Source organism: Dreissena polymorpha, chromosome 1, assembly GCF_020536995.1.
Source record: "Dreissena polymorpha isolate Duluth1 chromosome 1, UMN_Dpol_1.0, whole genome shotgun sequence".
In the NCBI taxonomy this organism is placed as follows: Eukaryota; Metazoa; Mollusca; class Bivalvia; order Myida; family Dreissenidae; genus Dreissena; species Dreissena polymorpha.
In genome coordinates this window covers 53,146,903-53,167,150 of record NC_068355.1, presented here as the reverse complement: position 1 = coordinate 53,167,150, position 20,248 = coordinate 53,146,903, and the positions used below count along the sequence as shown (strand labels likewise).

General features: G+C 36.2%; 1 protein-coding gene across 15 annotated transcripts in view; it reads left to right on the top strand.

The window, feature by feature from the left end:
• The window catches only part of LOC127881013 (nuclear hormone receptor E75-like), a 165,319-nt gene extending 149,409 nt beyond the window's left edge, over positions 1-15,910 (top strand). For 7 of the 15 annotated variants that reach the window (XM_052428641.1, XM_052428649.1, XM_052428594.1 and 4 more), the window contains 5 exons: positions 164-390; positions 3,146-3,254; positions 6,676-6,817; positions 8,019-8,149; positions 8,936-15,910. In XM_052428641.1, coding sequence (XP_052284601.1) covers positions 164-390; positions 3,146-3,254; positions 6,676-6,817; positions 8,019-8,149; positions 8,936-9,189 — 863 coding nt within the window. In that variant the 3' untranslated portion in view covers positions 9,190-15,910. The remainder of the gene's footprint in view (positions 1-163; positions 391-3,145; positions 3,255-6,675; positions 6,818-8,018; positions 8,150-8,935) is intronic. The other 8 variants (XR_008049866.1, XR_008049869.1, XR_008049861.1 and 5 more) reach the window with 8 other exon arrangements.
• The last annotated feature ends 4,338 nt before the right edge of the window (positions 15,911-20,248 follow it).

Genomic DNA, 20,248 nt, shown 5'->3' with positions numbered 1-20,248 from the left:
ACCGAGGCTTATAATAGATTTTTTTTAGGTGGTTACACAATTAACAAATTGATTGACAAAGCACATCATCGGGGAGCATCCATCAGTTTCACTGATATTCTTGTTACTTCTAACATTGCAAACAATATCTTTTTAATTGGTAAACAAATTTTAACTCTGACAGACATGATGGCCATGCATTTCCCCGAACCTGATGACAACGCGAATGAGATTGATGTCTTGCGAATCCTGGAGGAGGTGAAGCAGGTGCCCTCGGCGCTACGACAGCAGCTCATTGACCAGGTGGTGGAGACCGTGGGGATCGCTCACCTGGAGACCGTGACACCAACCAGGAGGAAGGTGGCCGAGGCGAATCAGAAATTCATGATGAAGATGCAGTCAGGATTGATGGTGAGTCCCTGCAGAATGGTGTGCCCTATTGTAAAATAATAATTTGTTAACAGGTTTCTCCATTCAATAACATTTATAACGAAGAAAGTATTCATTTTGGAAATGGTTTGGCCTGTATGAAGAATAACTTGGTTTTGTTTTTATGTCCCCCACTATAGTAGTGGGGGACATATTGTTTTTGCCCTGTCTGTCTGTTGGTCTGTTGGTCCGTTGGTCTGTTGGTCTGTTTGCGCCAACTTTAACATTTTGCAATAACATTTGCTATATTGAAGATAGCAACTTCATATTTGGCATGCATATGTATCTCAGGAAGCTGCACATTTTGAGTGGTGAAAGGTCAAGGTCAAGGTCATCCTTCAAGGTCAGAGGTCAAATATATGTGGCCAAAATCGCTCATTTTATGAATACTTTTGCAATATTGAAGATAGCAACTTGATATTTGGCATGCATGTGTATCTCATGGAGCTGCACATTTTGAGTGGTGAAAGGTCAAGGTCAAGGTCATCCTTCAAGGTCAGAGGTCAAATATATGTGGCCCAAATCGCTTATTTTATAAAGACTTTTGCAATATTGAAGATAGCAACTTGATATTTGGCATGCATGTGCATCTCATGGAGCTGCATATTTTGAGTGGTGAACGGTCAAGGTCAAGGTCATCCTTCAAGGTCAGAGGTCAAATATATGTGGCCCAAATCGCTTATTTTATTAATTCTTTTGTAATATTGAAGATAGCAACTTGATACTTGGCATGCATGTGTATCTCATGGAGCTGCACATTTTGAGTGGTGAAAGGTCAAGGTCATCCTTCACAAGGTCAAGGTCATCCTTCAAGGTCAAACATCATATAGGGGGACATTGTGTTTCACAAACGCATCTTGTTTTAGAAGAATTTTTTTGTATCTTTCCATGATAATAGCTGAAGGGCATTTAGAGTGACCCCTGTCTGTGTGTGCATGTGTTTGTTTGTGTGGGACATTTCATGTCTTGCTCACAACCATCTCCTTTGCTTTAAGGCCAAGGTCACAGTGGACACTTGGAGTTAGTGCATATTCTTTTTATTGCCAATAACTTGTTGTGAATAATGGGATTTGGAAATACATTTGTACAAATAATGATAATATCTCAATGATGTGTTGCGTGAAACAACTGTGTTTGTCCAGGAATAATTTTAGGTCTGCGTCCTGTACGCATAGAAATTACAGGGTACGCAAATATTTGCTCTATATGCCCCCTGCGGATGCACAATCCTAAAAGTTTATAAATAATGATACTGAAAAATATTTCGTGAACGGAGAAAAAAGAATTAAAGACCAAAAACTTGCAAATCGACCAAAAATGGCTGCCATTTTGCTATTGTGCAATCAATAATCCAGGTCATTGGAAAGCTTAATTTTGTATTCAACAGTAGGTAGCATCATTATGATACGGAGCATGGGTTGCGTAGCACTATATTTTTCTGACAATGTAATTTTCTAGCAACAAATTAAAAGTTCTCGTGGATTTCATGTTAAACATGCGAAAATATGAAATCCTGTAATTCTTCCTCGGAGAACGTCTGCGCTTTTAATTTTAATGATGAATAAAAACTGGCAGTGCTGGGTTTTAAAGTGGAAATTTTTTATGTTAATTACGCTGCATCTTAATGGCTACAGTCGTTGAGATATGTCAGTAAAACTGCTCATCTATTATAGTGGTCAAGTGGGGTTATTGTTTTTCGCACTACACACGCGTGAATGTGATGTACAATGACCTGTTTAAGTATTTAAAATAATCCAGTCATAAAACTGTTGAGTTGCCTTTTAAAGTTTCCTGTTTAATTGCGACTATATAGCCATGTGATGTCATTAAAATGTTGAAATACCCTGATTCACTATGCTTTTCTTCTGCTCATAGATGGGACCCATACTTTCTATCTGGGACCCATATATTTAAAACCTATGAGTTCCTGGGACTCATACTTTTGATTTCTAAAATTATCACTGTGGTCACTTCATGGTGAAGGTCACATTGGAAACTTACAAATGTTCATAGTTCTTATATGGTAATGGCAAGAGGAGATGTTCATAACAATTTCACTTCTATTCCTTTATACTACTTTGGATTTTTTTTTATCGTTTCAAAATGTTATATGTTGTATGCACCAACTTTGGTGCTTGCTTAATGGTCAATGGCACATTTGTAAAAAAAACGTATATGTAGTAACAGTTGCAAAAGAGTGGTACATATATGCTAACAACAATTGTTTCTGTTTTCAGTGAAATATAGCAGGGACATCAATTGAGTTGTGTTCTGAGAAAACTGGGCATAATGCATGTGCGTAAAGTGTCATCCCAGATTAGCCTGTGCAGTCTGCACAGGCTAATCAGGGATGACACTTTCCGCTTTTATGAATTTTTCGTTTAAATGAAGTCTCTTCTTAGCAAAAAACCAATTTAGGCGGAAAGTGTCGTGTCTGATTACACAGGACTGCACAGGCTAATCTGGTACGACACTTTATGCACATGCATTATGCCCAGTTTTCTCAGAACACGACTCAATTTATTCAAACACATTTCTTGTTTGAGAGGAGTGTTTTTAGTGATTAACATGTCAATACGCAAAGTTCTTTATTCATTTATTTGGAAGCAAATTAATGCATTTAACTTGTAATATTATAAAATAAATGATATAAAATTCTTTTATTTATTATGAGAGAAAATGAATTTGTGTTTCAATATAATTTTGCTTCACACTAAAGTTATCTATTTGTTTGCAGCCTGATATGTCGAAAATGCCCGCAGATACTCATAAAATCTGGGAGAAATTTGTTGGCAGCATGGTCTATGAGATTACCCAGGTAGTTCGCTTCTGCAAAAAACTGCCAGGTAAGCATTACCGTTTTAAACTCTTAAATGCTCATTTAAGCCAATTTTTTAAATAAAATATTTTTGTAATATTTGCTTTGTAAATGGTTTGTGAAACACCTTTTATGTCTGACCGCCAATATTTCCTGCCAGTGTTAAAGTACCGGTAGATAAACATTTCTATTGGGTAATTAGCTTGAACCCATTCCGTACGCAAGTTAAGGTGAATGTATCAAGGAGTTTGGCAGTCTTCAACTTGCACCTGAAAGTGGAGATTTTTTGTTCTTCAACTATCAAATAGGATACGTATAGCTTATAGTGCTATAAAATCAAAGTTAAAAAGCCCAAGTATTATCAAATAGGTGATTAAAAAAAGTTCTATTAAATGGGGGATCTAAAAACCAAATTACCATGTACCCCTGCAGGCTTTAATTTAATAGTTATACCCCCACAAACGAAGTTTAGGGGGATATATAGGAGTGAACTTGTCTGTCGGTCTGTCTGTCGGTCCGTATTAAGTGACCGCTCTTTAATTCAAGTTGTTTTCATCCGATCTTCACCAAACTTGGTCAGAAGTTGTATCTACATGATGTCTAGGCCAAGTTCAAACATGGGCCTTGCTGGGTCAAAAACTAGGTCACAGGGTCACTTAGTGCGTTTAAAACATTCAGCATGTTGTCCGCTCTCTAATTTAAGTAGTTTTCATCGGATCTTCACCAAACTTGGTTAGAAGTTGAATCTAGATGATCTTAAGGCCAAGTTCGAAAATGGGCCTTTGTCGGGTCAAAAACTAGGTCACGTGGTCACTTAGTACGTTTTACACATTGAGCATGGTGTCGCTCTCTATTTCAAGTAGTTTAAATCCGATCTTCACCACACTTGGTCAGAAGTTGTAACTAGATGGTGTGTAGGTCAAGTTCAAACATGGGCCATGCCGGGTCAAAAACTAGGTCACGGGGTCACTTAGTGTGTTTTAAACCTCACCATGTTGTCCGCTCTCTAATTAGTCCCCTACCGGTTTCACCGGAGGGGACTTATGGTTTTGTCTCCGTCCGTCCACCACACTTTTCTGGATCCTGCGATAACTTTAAAAGTTCTGAATATTTTTATGCCCCCGTTCGAAGAAGAGGGGGTATATTGCTTTGCTCATGTCAGTCGGTCGGTCGGTCGGTCCGTCCGTCCACCAGGTGGTTTCCGGATGATAACTCAAGAACGCTTGGGGCTAGGATCATGAAACTTCATAGGTACATTGATCATGACTTGCAGATGACCCCTAGTGATTTTGAGGTCACTAGGTCAAAGGTCACAGGTGAAGGTCACAGTTACTGGAAATAGGCATTTTAAGGATTTAGCATGGTTCAAACAAGGGAAACAACTACCGTTTATGCATGTCCTTTTTATTACAGCATTTGCCTCCCTTTAATTCATTTAAAATCTCATTTTACAGCAGAGATTCCAAATCTGACCTGTAAATTAGCCCCATATTTACTGCCAGTGCTAGGTTACCTTTTCCTATTTGATCATTCTTAAGTATTGGTATTGTAATGCTGCTGCTACTGCTACTGCTACTGCTACTTCTTCTACTACTACTACTACTACTACTACTACTACTACCACCACCACCACCACCACCACCACCACCACCAACCACCACCACCACCAACACCACCACCACCGTTCACAGTGACAAAAAACGTATTCACACAATGGCTGCTACTACAACTCATAGCCCATATAAGGGGGCATGCATGTTTTACAAACAGCCCTTGTTTCATGAAACTTGGAACATGGATAGATGGTAATATGGACATTATGCACGTCATTTCATTTTGTTCCTACATCAAAAATTGTGGTTGCTATGGCAACAAATAAACTAGAAATAGTGCTGAAAATGGTGTTTTTTTCTGGATCCTGCGAAAACTTTTAATTTTCTTACTTTTTTTCATGAAACTTGGAACATGGATAGATGGCTATGTGGACATTATGCACGTCATTTTATTTTGTTCCTACGTCAAAAATTTTGGTTGCTATGGCAACAAATAGACTAGGAATAGTGCTGATAATGGTGTTTTTTCTGGATCCTGCGATAACTTTAAAAGTTCTTAATATTTTTTAATGAAACTTGCAACATGGATAGACGGCAATACGGACATTATGTACGTCATTTCATTTTGTTCCTACGTCAAAAATTGTGGTTGCTATGGCAACAAATAGACTAGAAATAGTGCTGAAAATGGTGTTTTTTCTGGATCCTGAGATAACTTTAAAAGTTCTTAATATTTTTTCATTAAACTTGGAACATGGATAGATGGAAATATGGACATTATGCACGTCATTTCATTTTGTTCCTACCTCAAAAATTGTGGTTGCTTTTGCAACAAATAGACTAGAAATAGTGCTGAAAATGGGTTTTTTCTGGATCCTGCGATAACTTTAAAAGTTCCTAATATTTTTTCATGAAACTTGGAACATGGATAGATGGCAATATGGACATTATGCACGTCATTTCATTTTGTTCCTTTGTCAAAAATTGTGGTTGCTATGGAAACAAACAAAAAAAATCTGAAAATGGTGAAATTTCTGACAATGGTGGAGCCGTTTGGGGACTTTTATTGCTTGGCAAGACGTTCAAGTAGTTTTCATCAAATCTTCACCAAACTTGGTCAGAAGTTGTATCTAGATGATGTCTAGGTCAAGTTTGAATATGGGTCATGCCGGGTCAAAAACTAGGTCACGGGGTATCTTAGTGTGTTTTAAACCTCACCATGTTGTCCGCTCTCTAATTCAAGTCTTTTTCATCCAATCCTCACCAAACTTGGTCACAAGTTTTATCTAAATGATCTCTAGGACAAGTTTGAACATGGGTCATTCCGGGCCTAAAACTAGGTCACGGGGTCACTTAGTGCGTTTTTTAACATTCAGCATGGTGTTCGCTCTCTAATTCAAGTAGTTTACATCGGATCTTCACCAAACTTGGTCAGAAGTTTTATGGAGATGATCTTAAGGCCAAGTTAGAACATGGGCCTGTCTGGGTCAAAAACTAGGTCAAGGGGTCACTTAGTGAGTTTTAAAAATTGAGCATGGTGTCCGCTGTTTTTTGTGAAGACGACATGCAAAATATGTGTCAATGCGGCATGTGGGGGTATTCGTCACGTCTGTGACAAAGCTCTAGTTCATTCTTGTTCCAGAAAAACAGAGCTTAACACATTTGCGTAATCTTTTGTCCCAGATTAGCCTGTGAAGTCAGACTAGGCTAAGCAGAGATGACACTTTCCGCTTTAAAATAAGTTTGCGTTTAAACGAGGAGCAAAAATCTAGTTTAGACGGAAAGTTTCCTTCCTGATTAGCCTGTTAGCCTGTGCAGACAAGAATTAACTCACATGAATAAAACCCCATTTTCCCGCAGCAAGTCTTATTTGGTGTTCTGCCGGTTTGGTTGCAGGATTTGGTGAGATTCATCAGGAGGACCAGATTGTGCTGATCAAGAAGGGCTCGTTTGAGATACTCCTCAACCGCATGTGCTTGCTGGTGGATCATGTCAACCACGAGATGTTCGACCCCACCATGGAGATGAAGTGTCCACGGTAGGCTGACAGCGATTTGTTTAGCCCAATTTGGGAAATTACTGGCACCAGCCCAATTGGGAAAAATATGCGCGAAAACCCCTGAAATTGGGAAAATTCGCGTCGTGAAATCTTCATATTGGGAAATTGGTGTATTAGATTTTTTTGGTCCCAAAGACTTTAAAATTGATAACTAAGTGTTGTCAAGTTGTCAATACTATATTTACTTAGGTTCAAGTCATAGAGCTGCATAGGAAAACTAACGCAATGTTATTTTAAAAAAAAATTACAAAAATGTGGAAACCTTCAATTGGGAATTTTTTTTTAATATTTTGGAAATTTGTTAGTTTTTTTCCTAATTGGGAAAGTGCCGTTTTCCGGTACTTTATAATTAAGGAAGAAAATTGCTGGCTGATCACACAGTTGTATCATTTGGCATTGTAGCAGCAGTCTTAATCATCGCCTTTCCTTCAGAACTTATAAAGTGCTATTAAGTTATTGAACTGAGGAATCAAAGTGTTTATTGGTGTCTGTAAAAGATATTGTATAAATCTGAATGCTTAAAGGAAAGTTTTTTGGGTCAACTTGTATGTTTTATGATTATGATTATTTTGATTCTGAACTTTTTTTTATATTATTTATTTATATTTTTATTGATCAATAAACAATATAATTACAGGCATGTAGTTATATATAGCAATAAAAAAAATACAAAAAAACAATACCACAATTATATCTGTCGAAAGTCTTACACAAGACAGCAGCAAGATAATAATTATATTAAATTTGACAAACAGATCGATGCATAAAAATGCATATTCAGACTACAATTTTAAAGAATTATGTTAAAAAAACTGTTCCCAATTGTTCTAAAAGTTTCTATTTGATCTTAATTAATGCAATTATCTCCTCAATTTTGAGTCTTTTCTGAAGATTAGTATTAAAATGATTTATATTTAGTATGCTGTTCTGATACTTAAGACAATGAAAACAAGCTCTGTTGGGTGTTCCTGTTAACATTCTTGTAAAACCAATGAGCACACTTCACAAATTTACTTTCAAATGGCAGATTGCTTGATGATTTGATGTATTTTTAAGAGACGTGATCAAGTTATGACCTTCAAATTGCTGATTTCTTAATAATTATACGTAGTTTCCAGAGGCAAGATCCAGGAATGACCTCAAAATGGCTATTTCCTTGATGATTTGATGTATTTTTCAGAGACGTGATCAAGAAAATGCCGATGGGTTTCTTCATCGTGGAGTTTTTCAGCATTGCTGCCCTGATAAACCCGTTAAGCTTGACAGACGAGGAGACTGGGCTCCTCTCGGCGTGTTTGATCATGTCACCAGGTAGGGAAATATCTACGCATTGAATGGTTATACATTTATCTGATTTAGGCTGATGCAAGTGTAGCATTGTGAATGTAAGAATGATAGCTTTGCCCTTCTAGTGCTTCAACTGCGATTTGAAAATGACAGGGTTCTCGTTTTGTCAATAGGACACTTTAGCGCACATGTTTATATTATCCCTGTGGCTTTTTTCATATTACCGGGTATATTATTAATAATTTGTAAGAGTTTCATGCAAAACATGTTTCCCATTATTATTATCCCCCGCCATAGGCGGAGTGATATTGTTTTGACGTTGTCCATCCGTCTGTCTTTCCGTCCGTCTTTCTGTCCGTCCGTCTTTCCATCCGTCCGTCCGGAGCCATATCTTAGAAGTGCTTCGGCGGATTTCATTGAAACTTGGTATGAGTATATATTATATGGATAAGAGGATGATGCAGGCCAAATGGCATTGTACACCATCTGTTAATAACGGAGTTATGGCCCTTTTTATCTTGAAAAATTTCTTTTTTGATTGTCAAATATAACACTTTTGTGTCCAGAAGCAAATTGGCGGGGGATATTAATTTAACGAATTTGCTTGTTTAAACTAGTTTAAATGTGTAAAATAGATAATTTATTGATTGCTGTACAATAATGTGTTCATATAAAAAAAGGCCATTGCGGGGTCTGAGGGGACAGAGTGCGACTTTTAGTCAGCTATGCCCTTTCATTAAGGCCTAGATAGAGCAATAACTTGTTATTGTGGAATTTATTGCAATATAAAATGTTCTCCTTTTACTTCAGAACGGGAAGGACTAGAAAATGTTGTTGCCATAGAGAAGCTTCACACACTCTTCCTGCAGTCGCTCTTCTTTGAAATGCGTAAAAACCACGAAGACTATGAGAACAAGTTTGTCAGTCTGCTCGGCATCATGCCCGTGTTCAGGCAGATCAACCAGAAGCACTCCAGCATGCTAAATGCATTAAAAATGCAGAAAGATCCAGTCATTGAAGAGTACCCTCTCCTGCCAAAAGAGATTTTTGATGTGGAAAAATAGTTACTTGCCCCTTCCTGATACAGGTTTAGCCTTGATCTGTTGTTTCTATAAATAGATGGTTCTTAACATAGAATGGTTCTTAAAATAGACTAATTATTTTATTAAGACCAGATTGAGGGTGAAACACACCTTTCTTCACAGTTGAAGTCAAGTTAATAACCGATTTCTGTATGAAAAATTCACCCCCCCCCAAAAAAAACTGATTGAACAATCATTGTGTATTTTGCATTTGGCCTGGTGTCAGAACTAGTTGTGTGGAGAGATCATCTTTTACATGTACACAGACGGTTCTGATGGTGGTGATCCAGGCACTATTCAGAGGTTTTTGATGTGTACTACATTGAAACATATACTCATCTCTCGGGCAACCATGAAAAATGGTTGCCTGATGATTGTGATTTGTAGCCTTTTACGTGATGTTGTGGTGACACTTGTGTTAAGTGTGTGAATGAGATATCATTGTACCAAGGACACAGATGGTATCTCGTTTATAGATGCAGATCGTTGTTAAGAAATTGAAGCTTTGAAATTGATATTTTGTTTTATCAATGCAAATGCTGCTTTAATCGAACTGTTTCATAATATGATAATTATTTCTTTGATACCTAATGATAAAATAAGACATTTCTGCAGTGGAATAACAGCAGTGAAAATAAACACATTATCAGTACTACTTTTTCTATTTTTAGATTATCATATCAAGATTTACTTTATGCATTAAGCTTTGTTTGCTTAGAGCGAGTCACATGTTGTTTCCTGTTTTGAGGCACGCCACTGAAGAAAGGGTAACTTCAGCGAAAGGGAAACAGCTGTTAATTATTTTCTTGAAAAAGTGGCATAAAAGAAACAGAAAATGTGTTCATGTATATTTTCTATGATCACTCGTGAAATAACAAATGATCTTACACTGACATGAACAAATATCCTCTATATACTGGTATCTGAATTAGAGCGGCGCACTGGGAAAACCTGACCTATATTTGTGCGTAAAGCTTGTGTGATAAGAATGCTTTGTAAAAAATGCTTGAGTCATTAGCAATAAACGCTTTCATTGTTACCCATTATTCAAGTTTACAAGATGGTGAAGTCATCAATATATTGATTGATAAGTCTTACTACATTTAGTTACTATTTCTTTACTTATAACAGTTCTTTCTTAGTATTTTTTCTTTGAAGTTTAATTATTTTTTCGCAGATTAACAGAAGGATTTCAAGTCAACTATTGTGATTAACGTATGTCCAGCGTCGTGCTTCGTCAACTTTTAGCATGTTACAACTCTAGAGTAAACATTTGTATCCAGTCTTAATGAAATTTGTGAGAATGTTTATCTGGACGATATGAAGTCGGAGTTCGATTCTCTGTTAAGTGTGTCTAAACAGGTCACCAGGTCAATTCTTCTGAAAAAATGTTGCCACTCTAGATGCCACATTTATTAATTGATCTTGATGAAACTTGGTCAGAATTTTTATCTTGACAATATATCAGCCGAGTTCCAATTTGGGTCATATGCATGAAAACAAAACACTAGGCACCAGGTCAAATCTTTGAAAAAACACTTGTTACCTCTCTTGAGGCTACATTTATGACTCAACCTTGATAAGACTTGCTAACCTTGATGAGACTTGCTCATAATGTTTATCTGGATATTTTCCGGAGTAGGTTTGATTCTAGGTCATGTTCGTCCAAACACTAGGTCACAAGGTCATAGCATGAAAAAACACCTTGATACCACTCTAGAGGCCGAATTTATAATCAATATTGATAAAACTTGGTCAGAATGTTTGTCCTGACAATATGAAAGTCCTGTTTGAATCTGGGCCACCTGGGTCAAAAACTGAATCATCAGGTCAAGTCTTCAACAATTGGTGTTTGTGAACTAAGGTGAGCACTGAAGGGATGTCATGGCCCCCCTAATTGGTGTTTGTGAACTAAGGTTAGCACTGAAGGGAGGTCATGGCCCTCCTAATTGGTGTTTGTGAACTAAAGTGAGCACTGAAGGGATGTCATGGCCCTCCTAATTGGTGTTTGTGAACTAAGGTAAGCACTGAAGGGATGTCATGGCCCTCCTAATTGGTGTTTGTGAACTAAAGTGAGCACTGAAGGGATGTCATGGCCCTCTTAATTGGTGTTTGTGAACTAAAGTGAGCACTGAAGGGATGTCATGGCCCTCCTAAATGGTGTTTGTGAACTAAAGTGAGCACTGAAGGGATGTCATTGCCCTCCTAATTGGTGTTTGTGAACTAAAGTGAGCACTGACGGGATGTTATGGCCCTCCTAATTGGTGTTTGTGAACTTAAGTCAGCACTGAAGGGATGTCATGGCCCTCCTAATTGGTGTTTGTGAACTAAGGTGAGCACTGAAGGGATGTCATGGCCCTCTTGTTTAAATTTCTGGATTTAAGAAAAAAAAATTGTATAGTCAAAGAGCAGTGAGCAAGCTTATCTTCTTTAGAAAAAAAATCTTAATGAATTTTAATGTTTATTTATTGATACCATCTGAAAACTTAACAGTATATATGATACTGATTTTGTGAAATCACTGTTTTTGATATGATATAGATGGTCACTATTTCAACTAGCATGTTTGTTGACATTGCTTTGTGTCCATTACTCTTGTGCTTTGTTACATTTTATTTGAAATTTTATTATATTATCTACCACAACATTATACTTGTTCGAGACTGTTATCGAATATTTTAACCAATTTTAAGTTTTATACCTTTATTTTGAAGTGTTTATTTTGGTTTTATGTTTGTTTTATCGTACTGATTCGAGTTAGTTTTCTAAATGTCCTACCTTTTTGATTGTAAAGTAAATATTTTTGTCAGCAAATGTTTAAAAGAACATTAAAAAATGTTGTATGGAAACATGTCCAACAAAATATTTTATAAAACTACCAAAACATATTTTTTTTTACAGATTGGCATACATGCATTTTATTCAGCAATTGCATAAATGATATATTGGCTTTTTGTTATCATATTTGTAAAATCTGTATTTATCAAGTGCTTTCCCACATAAAAGACCCATTGAAATATTGTACAAAATAATTCTTGCTTACGGTATTGGGTTTTTGAGAGTTTTGTTCATTCATGTCACATTGTACAAGATTCATTTTAGATGCATTTGAATTTTCAATTTGTATAGTGTTATACAAATTCTGTTAACATGTATATACATACATACATGTGTATGTATTGTTTTATTGATAAATAAAATTACTCAATGTTTTTGATGTTTTTTACTCAATTTAACATTTGATTTATGAATTGACACAATAGGTATACTGTAAAACTATCCTTTTTTTCATTTAAGTTTTTTTTTTAATTGTTTAGTCTTTTATCTCAAAAAGAGATACATTTACTTGTCATAAAATAGGGTTTAAATTGCGATTCAAATGGATTTGAGTCAGTATATTAAAATAGGTAGGTATTGACTAATGGCAAGTTGAACTGAACTATAAGATTCATCCAAATCATTGACATGCAACTTGTATTTAGCCACAGTTGAAGAAAAATCTTTCAAATAGGCTTATAACTACAAAATAAAATTTTGAGTCATTTTTATGTCCCCCACCCACTATAGTGGGGGACATATTGTTTTTGCCCTGTCTGTTGGTCAGTTGGTTGGTTGGTTTGCCTCAACTTTAACATTTGCAATAACTTTTGCAATATTGAAGATAGCAACTATATTTGGCATGAATGTGTATCTCATGGAGCCGCACATTTTGAGTGGTGAAAGGTTAAGGTCATCCTTCAAGGTCAAAGGTCAAAAAAACAAAAAAATAAAAAAAAGCGGCGCAGAAGGGGACATAGTGTTTCTGACAAACACATTTCTTGTTTTAAATTAAAATTAAGGTAATGATGGTTTGTTACCATTCACATAAATAATGTAAAATGGATCATGTAAAATGAAGGCTAAGGAATCTTCCATAAGTAATGTTGGAATGTATTCATTTAGGTTTTATTATTTTACTTAAAGCTGTCAATCTTTGAGTCTTCAAAGTATTTCTGCCAGATAAATGTAAAAAAAACTTCAATATGAGTTAAGATAATTTTATCCCCCAAAATCAGTAATTGATTTTTTTTGATGCAGTAAATCTAGTTGCAGTGTAAATTCAGTGTGTTATTATTTTTAAGCCTAGTGCTAGAAACACAAAAATGGAATCCAAACAAGCTTGAAATATTGTTAAGTAAATTGCAGAATTGTGAAAGAAATCATTTACAAATGTGGTCTCTGATACATTTACAAGATTCCAATGGTGTTACTGGATAATAAAAACTAATTAATTGAACTGTGATGTGATAAACAAATGTAATAAAGTTTAATTATTATTGCAAGTAATCACCCAAAATTGAAATCAGGTTTTAATTCTGTTTGCTGCCCATCAGTACCATTGGGTTGGAAATGAAGCATTTAAAACTGGAATCTATTAAGGAATTACTTTAATTTGATTTCTGATTGGTATCTTAGGGGTAAAGGGTTCAAAGTTGTGATGTCCTGTTCAACCACACTATTAAAATATGGAAACAGATTTTCATGCAACTTCATGAATTGTTATGTACTATTTTTTTATGACCCATAATTTGTTGAGACAATAAAATGTGTACTGTGCTTATACACATTAGCATATTCTGGCAGGTTCCATGTCTGATTTGTAAACTACTTTTATTTTTTACTATAATATCATATCTTTATACTGTTCTTTTATTAACATTTGAAGCCAAACACATTTTCATTACAGAAAACATTGTGGTGAAAACACATCTACCTCGGGTCAGATTTAAAGCTTTATAACATTGCTGGTGTTCCTTCACTCAGAAATGTGAATCAAACTTCAATTTTGTTTGACCATGCTTGATATTATGTATCCAATATAAATGTTAAGACAGTACTTGTTGTAATATCAGTACAATCAATAGATAGATAGGATTGATTTTGCTATTTTAAATTTAAAACATTTAAAAAATTTTAATTTATGGTTGTGCTTATAGTTTTTTTATGCAAATATGTACTTTTGAAATAATGGCAATATAATTATATTTTAAGATAAAATAGACTTTGTTGGCAAGGTAGAGTGTAATTGCTTCTTACTTATGTGTGCTAACATTAAAGTAAAAATAATATTATGTTAAGTTTTCTTGAAACTAATAAAGGCGTGGACAATAAGGTAAAAAAAAAGTATTTATTGTTATGCTATATTATTACAGTTAAAATTAATAATTATGTTGTTAAGTTTTCCTTGAAACATCTACAATACAGCAAGGAAATAAAATGTGTAACTTAATAAGTTTTGTTCATGGCATCCACCCCCTGCCCTCTGGAAAATAGTTTTTATTTTATTTTCCTTTCCTGTGCTCACTTGGTTAGGTGTATTAAATGCAATGTGAAGTTTGGATTTTGTAAATGTATGTTGTATTGTGAAAATAAATTGTGATTCCTGTTAATAAATAATATAGGATCAAAATATATAACTATAACACATACTAAGTACAGGGGAAGATATGATTTTCTATATTAAGTACATTGTTTACACCATAATCTGGTAGTATGTGAGGTTCTTGTCAGAAGATATATGTTTGATTTTCATACGATATGGAGCACTATACTAATCTTTTTATCTTACTTTAGCACAAAGTGCTCACAGTAAACTATTGTGGTCAGCCTATGGCCAATTGCGGCATCATTTTTCATGTGTAGTGCATTATCACGTGTTTATTCCAGTCAGGATGACACTTTGCCAAGATGTATCTTCACAATATCAAGTTTGAATTTGGATCACATGAGAATAAAAGCAGGTTGGTAGGTCACATTTTTGAAACACAAGCTTGTTACCCTGCTAGAAGCCACATGTATGCCTCCATTGTGATGAAACTTGGTCAGCAGGTTTATCCTGTACTGTCGTAATACAATGTATCTTAGCCAAATTTGAAACAGGTCATCTGCATCCAAAAACAGTCTCAAGGTGAAATCTTAGGAAAACCTTGTTATCACTCTACTGGCCAGATTTATAACACACTTTTAATAAAGCTTCGTCAATATATTCATCATGACATTATCTAGGCTAAGTTAGAATCTGGGTCACGATCATCCAAACACTATCACTCGGTCATAACAATTAAACAATTTTAACTGACAAATGCCCTACATGTGGTTATAGAAATTCTGCTTATCAGACCTCAAAATGACAAAAACCAGTCATATATGTACCAGTAACTATATTTATTACAACGTTTTGCATTTTCACATTAACACTGCAATCTGAAATGATTACGTGATCTGTATTTCATCGTGACTGGTGTACCCTTACAATAATATTAGGTATATTTTGATTATATATCTTTTATTAAGTATAATATATCAATTTCAATAATGCAAGGACTGCATTGTGCATTTCAATCAGTATTAACATCTGTGTATGATTATATGGTCTACTATTAAGTTACAGTCATTTGGGCATTTCATCTAACAGAACATAGCAGCAATTTTTTTTTTAAGCCACATGTGCATTTAGTGTCATCCAAATATCTTTTTATGTTTAAAAAAATTACGAAAATTTTTACAGACATGCTCAGTTTACTCTTTACTCTAATTATTATCAGGGTTTTATCATCATGAAGTTGATAACAATATTTTAGTTGTGATATCAGTAAAATGAGAACGCATGTGTGAACATATAAACATGTGTGTTATGTGAACTGCAATAAATACTGAAAGAACATACTCTGTAGTTTAATTATGATGTAACAAATGTCTTCTTAGAGCTGTGAATTTAGAGCAAATGTGAACTATGCTAGTGGCCCCCCAAAGTCTACCATAAATAGTCGAAACAGTATAGAAATAATGTTTAAACAATTTGTTATATGCATCAAACACAGAATGAGAACATAAATATACATCTAAAATTGCAATATACATTATTGATGAATTATGTCAAAATCTTCATTACACTGATTAACTATTATGTTGCATAGTGAATTTGGATAATTGTTTATACATATAATTATGCCCCCCTTCGAAGAAGAGGGGGTATATTGCTTTGCTCATGTCGGTCGGTCGGTCCGTCCACCAGGTGGTTTCCGGATGATAACTCAAGAACGCATACGCCTAGGATCATGAAACTTCATAGGTAGATTGATCATGACTCGCAGATGACCCCTATTGATTTTGAGGTCACTAGGTCAAAGGTCACGGTGACCCGAAATAGTAAAATGGTTTCCGGATGATAACTCAAGAACGCATACGCCTAGGATCATGAAACTTCATGGGTAGATTGATCATGACTCGCAGATGACCCCTATTGATTTTGAGGTCACTAGGTCAAAGGTCAAGGTCACGGTGACCCGAAATAGTAAAATGGTTTCCGGATGATAACTCAAGAACGCATACACCTAGGATCATGAAACTTCATGGGTAGATTGATCATGACTTGCAGATGACCCCTATTGATTTTGAGGTCACTAGGTCAAAGGTCAAGGTCACGGTGACCCGAAATAGTAAAATGGTTTCCGGATGATAACTCAAGAATGCATACGCCTAGGATCATGAAACTTCATGGGTAGATTGATCATGACTCGCAGATGACCCTTATTGATTTTGGGGTCACTAGGTCAAAGGTCAAGGTCACGGTGACCCGAAATAGTAAAATGGTTTCCGGATGATAACTCAAGAATGCATACGCCTAGGATCATGAAACTTCATGGGTAGATTGATCAAGACTCGCAGATGACCCCTATTGATTTTGAGGTCACTAGGTCAAAGGTTAAGGTCACGGTGACCCGAAATAGTAAAATGGTTTTCGGATGATAACTCAAGAACGCATATGCCTAGGATCATGAAACTTCATAGGTAGATTGATCATGACTTGCAGATGACCCCTATTGATTTTGAGGTCACAAGGTCAAAGGTCAAGGTCACGGTGACCCGAAATAGTAAAATGATTTTCGGATGATAACTCAAGAACGCTTTTGCCTAGGATCATGACACTTCATAGGTACATTGATCGTGACTCGCAGATGACCCCTATTGATTTTCAGGTCACTAGGTCAAAGGTCAAGGTCACAGTGACAAAATACGTATTCACACGATGGCTGCCACTACAACGGACAGCCCATATGGGGGGCATGCATGTTTTACAAACAGCCCTTGTTTAATGTTAAATGTAGATTCTTGCCAATTTGTGTAGATTTAGGTATTTCTAGTAATTGTAAGCACACTAATATACCTCATATGTAGCAGAAATCTGCGCATGGAATCATGTAGTCGCGTTCTGAGAAAACTGGGCATTATGCATGTGCGTAAAGTATCGTCCCAGATTAGACTTGCAGTCCACACAGGCTAATCAGGGACGACACTTTCGGCCTAAATTGGATTTTTGCTAAGAAGAGACTTCATTTTAACGAAAAATGTCATAAAAGCGGAAAGTGTCGTCCCTGATTAGCCTGTGCGCGCTGCAGAGGCTAATCTGGGACGACACTTTACGCACATGCATAATAACCAGTTTTCGCAGAACACGACTCAATGTCTGTTCTGTAGTTTCCTCCCTCGTTGTTTCCAACGTCATTGTTGTGTCCCTCGTCTGATTGTTGTAGACAGTTCTATTTACTAAAGTTTGGATAGACTTGTATGCTTTTATTTTGTATGATTAAATAGGCTTTCTAGTGTATGTCCAGTGAATGTAGATAAGCGATGGAAAAGTCATATATTATTTTTGAAATGTCAGAGTTAAAAAAAAAGAAAAGATATTCTACCAAAGACAAACATTTTTAAAAATAAGAAAATGAATTTTCCATCGCTTATCTACATTCACTGGACATACACTGGAGAATAACGCATAGATTATAACGCCAAAACGTAAAAAACAATGCCATTTTGACGTATTTCGATGCAAATTATCTATATTTTTCACTTATATTTTCAACGTTTGAAAACCGTAAATTCTCGCGTCTAATCACGTTTTTTTCATATAAACCACAAAAAGCTTTACATAAACGTTGTGAGCACATAGCACTGGTGATTTAGTTGTTAGTAAATAGTAACTAACGGTGTGTGAACTGTTCACCAAAACCAGCCCAAACTGTGTTACAGTATTTTTATGCCCCCGGATCGATATATCGGGGGTATATTGTTTTTTGGCCTGTCTTTCTTTCTTTTTTCTGTCTGTCATTCTGTCCCAAAACTTTACTGTACAGAAAAGTTTTGCAATAACTTTTGAAATATTGAACATAGCAATTTGATATTTGGAATGCATGTGTATCTCATGGAGCTGCACATTTTGAGTGGTGAAAGGTCAAGGTCATCACTCAAGGTCAAAGGGCATAAAAATTCTGTCCCAAAACTTTACTGTACAGTAAAGTTTTGCAATAACTTTTTAAATATTCAACATGGCAACTTATATTTGGCATGCATGTGTATCTCATGGAGCTGCAGATTTTGAGTGGTGGAATGGTCAAGGTCAAGGTAATCCTTCAAGGTCAAAGGTGAAAAAAGCGGCGCATTAGCGGGCAATGTGTTTCTGACAAACACATCTTTTTTTATACTAGTAAACATGTTTACATGTAACGTCAAAAAAGCCACATATTTCCACTCACACTAATAACAAAGAGTAGACCATTAAAAACAAATTACGTGGGAGTCACACGATTTACGTTTGTTGTAAGGGAAACAATGGTCATGTTTCTCCAGGAAACAAAAACAGATTTTAGGTGTACGTGCAAAATCTTCATTTGACGTTAATTGTTGTTTGAACCTGAACGCTGTACTTAATATGATTTAGTATAAAAACTAAAATCGTGTTTAACATCTTGTTGAAAAAATACTTTTAAACTTGCCACAAGGCGTAACTAACGTTAAATCGTGCATGATTGTTAACTTTATTTTCATACTCACAAGCGCATATTAGAAACAAAGCCAAACAATGACGATGATACAACAAATTTCTAGATTGATCGATCGTGTCCAGCACTTTCCATTATTTTAATCAAAGCGCTGAAGGCACTAAAGTTGTTCGCTGTTGTCCTTGATTAGCTTGTGCGCATTGCACAGGCTAATCAGTGTGCACGGGCTAATCTTATTTGACATGCATTGAGCCCCGTTTCCCTGAATGCAGCCAATATGTACAGATTTCAATGATAAACACTAGACTGGCCAATGTCGACTTACAAGCTAGTAAATACACCCACTGCAGTGGTATAGCAGATGCTCCTAAGCATTCGTCGTCTGCAGTGCAGACAGGCAGCGGTAATCGTTCCTAGCATAATGAGTTACATTCCTTAGCGTAGCTAATGCTCTGTAAATTGTAGTCGGCTGCTAACGCGACCAACTAAAAACCAACTTTGTACGGTCAATATTAAATGTCCGGTGAGAAATTCAGAAACGTTTTCGACGGTTAGGTCCCACCCTTCGCAAGCCTGCATTCAACACGACAAGGCAATCTCTTGCTTGGAACCCCTATGGAAGAGGAAAAGAGGGCCACACAGACACCCCTTGTGTCGAGACTTCGATGCAGAGGTCAAACAGATGGGTAAGACGTGTAGGCAGCAGGAGAGCCGCTGGTCGGCGGCCATGTCCCAGAAGGGACCACAGGCGAAGATGAGATGAATGGGAAATGTGCCTAGTATTTTAGAGCCATACTATTCCATGTGCAGTAAATCGACGAGCAACTTTAACCCTCGCAGCGTTATTGCTGTTTCACGGCAATAAATACGCCAAGAGACGCACGTGCAGTTACATAATGTAGCTCTATCAATGACACAACAAGTACAATTTATTTAAAAATACACACATAATGAACCATCAGCTAATGCGAACTTGCCAACTCAAAATTGCCAATCAAAATATAAATACATGTAGACGGTTTTATGTAATAAATTGTGTTCAGTAAAACCATGCCTCCGTAATTTCCATTTCCGACTACAAGAACGGTCAGGGAGATTACTCGAATATGACTATAATGGCACACCCGATGAAGTTGCCTCCCCTACCATTTATCCCGTTTCGCATGCTCCAAGTATTCCTCATTCTGCAAAGAATCAGGTGAACACAAAGTGCATTGATACGA